Source organism: Perkinsus marinus, assembly GCF_000006405.1.
Source record: "Perkinsus marinus ATCC 50983 genomic scaffold scf_1104296934368, whole genome shotgun sequence".
NCBI classification, from domain to species: Eukaryota; Perkinsozoa; order Perkinsida; family Perkinsidae; genus Perkinsus; species Perkinsus marinus.
In genome coordinates, this window is record NW_003214825.1 from 21,844 (window position 1) to 31,932 (window position 10,089).

General features: G+C 43.2%; 3 protein-coding genes across 3 annotated transcripts in view; 2 read left to right on the forward strand and 1 right to left on the reverse strand.

Annotated features, from left to right (window-relative positions):
• The window catches only part of Pmar_PMAR022567 (conserved hypothetical protein), a gene marked incomplete at both ends in the record, with an annotated part of 7,998 nt that extends 7,329 nt beyond the window's left edge, over positions 1-669 (forward strand). Inside the window, 2 exons of the mRNA XM_002784878.1 lie at positions 50-179; positions 495-669. Of these exons, the coding sequence (XP_002784924.1) occupies positions 50-179; positions 495-669 (305 nt within the window). The remainder of the gene's footprint in view (positions 1-49; positions 180-494) is intronic.
• Positions 670-1,712: 1,043 nt separating this feature from the next.
• Pmar_PMAR022568 (hypothetical protein) lies at positions 1,713-5,342 on the forward strand (the record flags this gene model as incomplete). Its single annotated transcript, XM_002784879.1, has 7 exons — positions 1,713-1,738; positions 2,002-2,113; positions 4,235-4,346; positions 4,386-4,495; positions 4,541-4,612; positions 5,065-5,130; positions 5,328-5,342. The coding sequence occupies 7 exons, from the start codon at positions 1,713-1,715 to the stop codon at positions 5,340-5,342; spliced, it is 513 nt and encodes a 170-aa protein (XP_002784925.1).
• Positions 5,343-6,343: 1,001 nt separating this feature from the next.
• On the reverse strand, positions 6,344-7,517 carry Pmar_PMAR022569 (hypothetical protein; the record flags this gene model as incomplete). Its single annotated transcript, XM_002784880.1, has 2 exons — positions 6,344-7,343; positions 7,426-7,517. 2 exons carry the CDS (start codon positions 7,515-7,517, stop codon positions 6,983-6,985), a joined length of 453 nt encoding a protein of 150 aa, XP_002784926.1. The 3' UTR covers positions 6,344-6,982.
• Positions 7,518-10,089: the final 2,572 nt, after the last annotated feature.

Sequence of the window (10,089 nt, forward strand, 5' to 3'; positions counted from 1 at the left end):
GAAACTCCATTGTTAGTGAGTATTCAGCATTTTTCTCTGATGAATTCAGGTAATTCTATACGTGCGAGTCCGTATATCAGCTACATCGATCTCATACATCGACTGAATGACGAGATGAGGAGGCGAAGGATGGGACAGAGGCCTCAGCTGTCCAGCACACAAGTGTTTCCTGTTGATAGGTGAAAAATTAGATATAAATATAATGGAGTTTCACGACGCGTTTTACGCGAAAAACGCTATGCAGTAGTCGTGAAATATGTTTTTCACTAGTGTTTTTTTTTCATATCAGTAGGGTGAACAAACTCCATAGTTAGATGATATTGTGATATGCAGATGGTGTTGGAGGAATATATGTGTTGGCTTTCTTCAGCTGAGCTCAGGAATGTGCAGAAACCAATAAGAACTCGCTAAAATTTCCTCTCAGAATTTTCACCAACACATGTAGTTGACCATGTGCATATTCCCCTCTCCCCCACAGAAAAGTTTTTTCTCAGACCTTTCAATTTAGTGGATATACTCCCGAATCAGAACCAGTATATTGGAAGAATTGTGCGGAAGAAGTTCAAGGCTCGTAAAAATAAGAGAAAAATGCAAGGACTCGACGGGTTGCTGTTGCCGCTAGCAGGAGGACTGCTAGCGGGGGCGTTGCTGGGATCTATATTCGATTGAAATAATTATGATTATGTTCGTGAAGTGTAGTAGTGTGATTTTGTAAACTTTCTGTACTGGGATTTTGAGAATTGTAGTAGTTAAGTTACTCTCGTTATGATGACGATGATAATGTTGTTGTGTTTTGTGAATAGGAGTAGTGAAATGAGAAATATGGAGTTGTTGTGATACAGTGTTGTTTCACGACCAACCGTTTTACGACGTGAAGTGGCGTCGTAAAACTCGGTGAAAAACGCGATATTCGCGGTGATATGCAGTAGTCGTGAAATATGTTTTTCACTAGTGTTTTTCATATCACTAGGGTCAAGAAACTTCAATGTTTCGAGAATTTCCGAGAATTTTCTCAGAATTTTCATATTTTATGTGCATATTTCCTTTCCCTACAGTGTTGGATCTCTGGGGGTATTCAGTTTCTATTGTAACTGAATTTCTTCAATTCGAACTGGAAACTACAGTTCGTGTGAATTTAATATGTTTTTCTGAGAATCGATCTAAAACTATATATTGCATATACAATGTAACAATAACTATGAACATGTGTTGTGATGTTGAGTACCCGTTTGGGACTGTGATGATAGCGACAACTTGTTCACTATAAAATGTCCTACAAAATAACACACATTTGCATCGATCAAATTTACACGTACAACCGCGCTTGTTATTTTTATGTGATTTTCGCTGGAGCAACAACTGTTGTGAAGGATCGCTGCATGCAGAGGTGTGCATGCTCGACGTCAAGTGCGATTGGGCGTATGTGTTGGAGGCCTATACTCATCAAAGCGTATTAATAGTTTTAAACTGTAATTGTACTTTCGCCTGGGGGACTTTAGGAATTGTAACTTCGGAAGGAATTGAATTTTGAAAGGAATTGAATTTTACAGTAAGAGGTTACTCAAATAAGGGTATAGAATAAGGCATTGTATTTTCGAAGGCATTACAGTTTACAACTCTTTGCAAAGTCCTTGGGTGGATGAGGTCTCTCTTTTTTGGAGATCTATTTCATATCAATGTTAGCAGCCCATCGTCGATTCGGGCACTTTAATATGACCGCAACCTGCAAGCTGTTGAGGTAACAATTTCGAGAGTAGGGGAAAATGGTTTCACCCGTAATGTTAAAAAGACTGAGGAAAAAACATACTAGTTCGCGCTTGACTCGCATGTGAGCAGTGAAATTAGGTGATTGCTCGTCCAGTGTACTTCATACCGCGTTTTTCACATACAGAATTACGCCACTTTACGAAAATATTCGCGCGGGAAATAACATGATAAAGTAGAGCGAAAATTTTCGCTCATCGGATGTTGATATTGATGTCATTTTTTTCTTTGTTTCAGACCGTCTGTGTGCTTGTGGCAGCCCTGTAGGAGCATGAGCACTAAGACTGTGTCGCCGATACCATTCGCTGTCTTCGGTGGCGAGTCTATGATGATGGTTACTCCACATCTGGTGAGTTACGCTGGTTTGTAGGTTGCCTCGTTGTGGACGATTATTGTGCTTTGAAAAAGGGGAAATTTTTTCCGCTGTGGGTGACTGATCGATTCCTTGAAATATGTAATCGCTTTCCTCAGCTGCTGAGCTCAGGAGTTTCCTATACAGTGTTGGAGTAGGAATATATGTAATCGCTTTCCTCAGCTGCTGAGCTCAGGAGTTTCCTATACAGTGTTGGAGTAGGAATATATGTAATCGCTTTCCTCAGCTGCTGAGCTCAGGAGTTTCCTATACAGTGTTGGAGTAGGAATATATGTAATCGATTTCCTCAGCTGCTGAGCTCAGGAGTTTCCTATACAGTGTTGGAGTAGGAATATATGTAATCGCTTTCCTCAGCTGCTGAGCTCAGGAGTTTCCTATACAGTGTTGGAGTAGGAATATATGTAATCGCTTTCCTCAGCTGCTGAGCTCAGGAGTTTCCTATACAGTGTTGGAGTAGGAATATATGTAATCGCTTTCCTCAGCTGCTGAGCTCAGGAGTTTCCTATACAGTGCTGGAGTAGGAATATATGTAATCGCTTTCCTCAGCTGCTGAGCTCAGGAGTTTCCTATACAGTGTTGGAGTAGGAATATATGTAATCGCTTTCCTCAGCTGCTGAGCTCAGGAGTTTCCTATACAGTGTTGGAGTAGGAATATATGTAATCGCTTTCCTCAGCTGCTGAGCTCAGGAGTTTCCTATACAGTGTTGGAGTAGGAATATATGTAATCGCTTTCCTCAGCTGCTGAGCTCAGGAGTTTCCTATACAGTGTTGGAGTAGGAATATATGTAATCGCTTTCCTCAGCTGCTGAGCTCAGGAGTTTCCTATACAGTGTTGGAGTAGGAATATATGTAATCGCTTTCCTCAGCTGCTGAGCTCAGGAGTTTCCTATACAGTGTTGGAGTAGGAATATATGTAATCGCTTTCCTCAGCTGCTGAGCTCAGGAGTTTCCTATACAGTGCTGGAGTAGGAATATATGTAATCGCTTTCCTCAGCTGCTGAGCTCAGGAGTTTCCTATACAGTGTTGGAGTAGGAATATATGTAATCGCTTTCCTCAGCTGCTGAGCTCAGGAGTTTCCTATACAGTGTTGGAGTAGGAATATATGTAATCGCTTTCCTCAGCTGCTGAGCTCAGGAGTTTCCTATACAGTGTTGGAGTAGGAATATATGTAATCGCTTTCCTCAGCTGCTGAGCTCAGGAGTTTCCTATACAGTGCTGGAGTAGGAATATATGTAATCGCTTTCCTCAGCTGCTGAGCTCAGGAGTTTCCTATACAGTGTTGGAGTAGGAATATATGTAATCGCTTTCCTCAGCTGCTGAGCTCAGGAGTTTCCTATACAGTGTTGGAGTAGGAATATATGTAATCGCTTTCCTCAGCTGCTGAGCTCAGGAGTTTCCTATACAGTGTTGGAGTAGGAATATATGTAATCGCTTTCCTCAGCTGCTGAGCTCAGGAGCTTCCTATACAGTGTTGGAGTAGGAATATATGTAATCGCTTTCCTCAGCTGCTGAGCTCAGGAGTTTCCTATACAGTGTTGGAGTAGGAATATATGTAATCGCTTTCCTCACCAGCTGCTGAGCTCAGGAGTTTCCTATACAGTGTTGGAGTAGGAATATATGTAATCGCTTTCCTCAGCTACTGAGCTCAGGAGTTTCCTATACAGTGTTGGAGTAGGAATATATGTAATCGCTTTCCTCAGCTGCTGAGCTCAGGAGTTTCCTATACAGTGTTGAAGTAGGAATATATGTAATCGCTTTCCTCAACTGCTGAGCTCAGGAGTTTCCTATACAGTGTTGGAGTAGGAATATATGTAATCGCTTTCCTCAGCTGCTGAGCTCAGGAGTTTCCTATACAGTGTTGGAGTAGGAATATGTGTAATCGCTTTCCTCAGCTGCTGAGCTCAGGAGTTTCCTATACAGTGTTGGAGTAGGAATATGTGTAATCGCTTTCCTCAGCTGCTGAGCTCAGGAGTTTCCTCACTTGCATAGAAATTCGGGTAGAAGTGTCCAGGAATCATCAAGGATTGCCTATAATTTCCAATCTGTAGTTGACCATGTGCATATATTCCCGCAAGGCTTGTGGATAAAATTTTCAGGCTGAAGTCGTGAATAATGGAGTTGATATGCAAGTGGTGAAACCTGGCAATGTGACATTCTACTTTATGAAAAAAACCACCGCTGAAGCGAAGACTTCACCCGATGCCAAACGTAAGTTTCTGAGTAGACTGTACGTGATCGTTGAGATAGGCTTCGACAAGAACTCCCTGGTTGGCCAGACTCTTCGTGCGGGGGACATTGGCGAACTCATTGGGTCTTCATGTGAGGAGGTGAAGATTAATGACAAGTGGAATTCTGAAGTGAGATAGCCGCATTGTTGTTGTTGTGGAAGAGAATCGCCTCAGAACTGTCTGGCCGTGGAGAAGGGTGTTAGCGAGGTGCATCATCACGAAGTCCGACGATTCACTATTCAAAAAGTGAGGAAGGTGTGGTATCAATTGTGGAGTTTCACCCGTGATGTGAAAAACACATTTCACATTTTGCTTGGCGAATTACCAGTGAGAATATATGTACATGGTCACCTACATGTGTTGGTGACAATATGAGAGTTCTGAGGAAATTCTCGTTGGTTTCTGCACGGACTCTATAGGAATTGAGAAAATTCCTGAGCTCGCTGAGGAAAGCGAACAAATACTACCACACATGGCGAATTACTAGTGAGAAGAACATTGGTAACTCATCTTCATTCATTGACTTTAATTAACGGGTAATCGTGAAACTCCAGTGTGTCTGAATTTGATATCCAAATGTGACAAATATGTGTTATTCCCATTTCACATTTCCCAAAACACATTTCACATTTCACTGGCGAATTACTAGTGAGAATATATTCATTGACTTTAATTAACCCACCTCTTAAATGGCTCAGGACGGCTCGAGTCAGAGTGTGTCGTGCACGATGCAAGAAATGGCGGCTCTACAGAAGATGCTCGAGGTGAGTTGGCTCGTTAATCAGTGGAGTTTTACCCTAGTGATATGAAAAACACTAGTGGAAAAGATATTTCACGACTACCGCATATCACCGCGAATATCGGGTTTCTTACGGGGTAATGCGGCGTTTCACGTAAAACGGGTAATCGTGAAACTCCAGTGTGTATGAATTTGGTATTCAAATATGTGTTATTCTCATAGGTCAATAAAAATTGATACGAGACTATATCGCATAAACAATGTAAACACTGATATGAACATGTGATGTGATTATGGTAACTTTTCGAGACTATGATAGCGACAAGTTGTTCACTATCATTAATCCCGGAATAGAAAAGGCACATTCTTCACATTTGCATAATATCAAATTGACACGCACTGTAAGCAATTTCATCATGGTGATTCCTCTCAGCTGACGATACCAAGTCTTTATGGCTGGAACTTGTTGCTGGACGACGCCTGAGGCCCCCACATGTTCGATTTCATGACGGCTTTGAGCTGTGGTTATTACGTTTCAGGTACACCTAATCAGCTCATGCAAGTGTTATCTTGATTATCGAGGACTTAGAAAGTAACTTTTCATGAAACACGGATTGTGTTATGAAGTGAAGGGGGGCCGATCGAACACGTCAAAAGTTTCCTATGAGAATTGCAAAGAAAACTAAACGAAGAAACAAGACTGGTATTATTTGTAACGACACGATTGGCAGTCACATTCACCGTGGAGAAATGGATATATAAACGAATGAACGTATATAAATGTCAGTGAATTGTTCGCTATTGTTCATCTACCAGTATAGTCGTTTCCATTTAAATAAGTCATCTCGTTGTCTTAAATCGCTAGTACTTATATAATTACCATGCCCAAGGGTAGGACCTCGCAAGAATAGAAAGAATCCAGACAAAACCAGTTTGGGTTGCGGAAGAAAACATCCGGCGTAAAATCAATCGTTTTTGAGGCGTTTGGGCTTTACACGTGTCACTTTTCCTTTTCTATCAATAGAGCCTTTCTACCGAGCTAGTTATACGATCTGATGAATTGCAGACAGATATCAACACTAGAAAGGCATTCCTCGACAACCAACGGACAGGGAAAACCCAAGGCCTTAGTTGAGTTCAATAATCAAACTCACATAACTTCGATAAGACGAAAATATATCCCAATACTTGGAACGCAACATTTAGTTTAATTCTTCGTGCTTGATATCAAGTCACGATCATCTCTACAGTGAAAGGAATCAATTCCTATACTGCAAAACAATAAAAGCCTTACGCAAGCGACTTATACGACTAATATGATTACGTTGCGCACCAACGCCAGTAGTTCACAGGGAACAGGAATAACAATAACACCTCATCTCGTTGCCACATCACTAATCGTGCTAATAAAATAATACGCACTGATCTCAGCCAGCATCAGTGCTCGTGACAGAGATGCTGAACACTCAGTCGTGATCAAATAAGAAACGAGCGAAGTGCATTGTAGTGCCCAATAGCTCGATCAACTTTCGAAAAATTAACTACCATCATTAGACCTAGCGTAGAGACAATGAAAAGTGATACTATGAAATGATAATAATGCCAATAATACAAATACAGTAAGTCTATTGTTAGTAGTAGTATTATAGTAGTAATATCGCGGCGAGCGAACAACACCGAGTCAAATCGCTGGTAAGGCCTACGACAGCGACAACAACGAACTACAATACTAACCTTATAATGTCTATAAGAGCTTAGAAATGAGTGTACTACTCTACCTGCATCGACGAAAGCCTTCTTAGAGTGCCTTGAATGATAACAGGGAAAAACTATATATTTGTGGGGAAGATCATTAGAGTGTTTTACAGAAAAAAAATCTAAACCTTATCATGTTTCTCAGTAGCGGCAGCATACATAACACCCAGCTGTTCGATATACTGCAAGTCCTGGTAGTAGTCAGACATAGCATCATCAGCGCCCTTAATGTCAGGGCAATCTGGTTCAATGTGGAACAACTCAGCTTTACTGTGGGCGTAGCCACAATTAGGGCGACGACAATTTCTCCCACGGTCGCAGAGTTTGGTCTTACACAAGTTCGGCGGCCTCACTCTGAGTTCGTCCACAGTGTGAGCAAATGCACACTTATCACCAAAAGCACAATAGCCTCTGGCAAAGTGTCTGCAGGCTTTAGTTTTGACCAAATACACCGGGGGGGAGGGAGCCTCGGGGTTAACGAAACTGTTCATAAAGTCGCTACTTCCTCTTTTGAGACACTTGTCAAGATGTATAGTAGGAACACTGGAAGGTCTGAATCGGCTACCATATTTGGGGCTCGAATCGCTGTAGGCGACCGACCAAGTAGAGGACCTCGAAATCTGCCTGCTCGATAGGGGAGTTTCGGACGAAAAACATATAGGGGTATTCACCACGTAGTTAGTGCTTGTAATCGAGGAAGGTGTATTAATGCTGCTCAGTGGAGTGGTGCTTCGACTTATGGGATCAGTCATAATCGGCGCCGGTCTAGCAGCAGAAAACTTTTGACCTTTTGGGGGAGTCGGAAGGATCCCGTCAGCTTCGGAAAGCGGATAGGAGTCGCCGACTGAGACATCAGTGAAGGGCATGTAAATTGGAGGGGTGCGGGGTAAATCAACTGTAAAAAACTTCAGTCTGGGGGGATAAACACATGGTCAACTACATGTGTGGAAATTTTGGGAAATTCTTATTGGTTTCTGTACATTTCTACACGAATTTGCGTATAAACTCCTATAATCAGTGGAGGAACTTCTGAGGAAAACGAACATATGTTCAAACACTGATCAAGTGTTTCAGATCACCTCACTTCGAACTCGAAAGTACTTGTCATATAACACAATAAGAAACCTTTCAGTGGTAAGAAATAGCTTAACTAGCCTGTATGAACTGATCGAGCTGGAAACGGTCAAGACTGATGAACTATAGCAGGACACAGTGAACACAACGGCCTAGCTCTGCCGTACCTGTTTTGAATCTTATCGTAAGCAACCTAAGATGTGCTATAGTGCGTTATATTGAATCTGTTTCCTCCATCTCGTACTCTCAACTACACGCTAGGTTATCGAGCGACGCGGTGTCACCAGCCGAGGTGAGTTGCGTAGAAAGAGCTTAGGGAATGTCAAGAAAACCCGAGTAGGCAAGATAGGATCAGTAGTTATACAAGGGCACGTCCAGACCCTGTCACTAAACTTTGTGTCCTAAATCACTAAATCTCAGCGCGCGCCCTTATAAACGATATAAAGCGCGACTTCGTTTCAACGGCGTTAGAGACCGCATCGTTTCAGTACAGAGGTCGTCATTGACGACTCGTCAAAGCCAACCCAACGTGGCCACAAAAGTTCTTACAAGCCACAATTGTTCTTTGCGCAGCCACAATTTCTGGTGACTTCACTTGTCCCTTCCTCTAGGCCGGGCCTAGAGGCCCGGTAGGCCCTAGTAGGCCCCCTAACCGCTCGAGTAATATAACGCTCTGACTGAATCTATCAGTAAATATCTAGACTGTCAGTAACATCAGCAACAGAATAGCTCAACCCAAAATCGAGCATTACGCGACCGAAATTGACGATCGGGCACTGCTACTTGGGAATCAACTCGATGAAAAAACACCTACGCGAGAGGACGGATCACAAGGGAAAGTTTCCCTGGGAAACAGTCATCATCTTGATGGCCGTTTCCTTTGATGACTGTTATCCAAGTGACGACTGTCATCCAAGGACGATCATCTGATCAGACGGAGCGGCAAGCTAATCCGAGTCGTTCAAGAAATGCCCAAGCCCGAATTGAACCCGGACCTAGTCCATCAGTTGCCTATAGAAACCCGAATACAACCTCTCGGGTCCCGAGACTCGGGAACCATAGTCCAGTATCACCCGAGGCACCTAGCACCCCGCCTAGGGGTGCTAGGTGCTATCATCCGAAGGACACCCTCAGGACATGCCCAAGCACGGAATGATCCCGGAACTCACCCTCCGGCCCCGCTAGGGCGGCCACCGGCAAACACGGAAAACGCAGTTTGTGGCTCGGAAAGTGAAAAAGTGGCCGCCGGAGAAAAATCGTGGCCAAGGAGAGAAAATTTAGGCCGCGCACGAAGATGACGCCGACTTTCCCTGTTCAAGAAATGCATAGACTACAGGCTACTCACAGATTACTACAAGGTTTAGAGCCGAAGAAACCCGTCAAGCAGTACTTGTGTACCTATAAGCAGTACCTATAAAGCAGCACCTATAAAGGGAGTTATGACGGGAGAAGCAGAGATTGACACCTTCGATGAACGGTGCTCTATTAGTCGAAGATTTATATGCGTTAAAGTACCAGAGCACGCGCGCACCTGGCGAGATATGACGTGTCGTTGCGTGGGGTTTCTGCGAGAGAAAGCATGCCCACATGTTCTAGGAGTGACATATAGATTAAGCAAGCTTGATGAGGGAGATCGTGATAGATGTCCTATTTCTTCGAAGCAGCGCTCCAAAGTCCTTGAGGAGGTTGGCTAGTGATACGGAACGAACAAACAGTAGATTGTTCTTTGAGTCTCGCGTTGAGGAAAGTGTAGTGAGGGAAGTTTTATCTAAGTTTAAGTGAAGTTGCACAATGCTACAGTGGTGTTGAGTTGTGTATAAAAGTTAATAACAGGAACGTAACGAGGGGAGTCAACAGGGAAGTAGGTGCAACCAAAATCCGTAGGGAAACAAGTGAATCAAAAACCTAAAGGAAAACAAGTGAACCAAAAACCCGAAGGGGAACAGGTGAACCAGAAAGCCGAAGGGAAAGGAAAGAACCAAAAATCTAAAGGGAAACAAGTGAACCAAAAACCCGGAGGGGAACAAGTGAAGCAGAAACCCGAAGGGAAACGGATGAACCAAAAACCCCAAGGGAAGCAAGTTAACGAAGAGGGTTCAGCGGGCCAGGTGGATTCGTCTCAAGTCCATGTCTCATTGGGCAAACTCGACTCTCG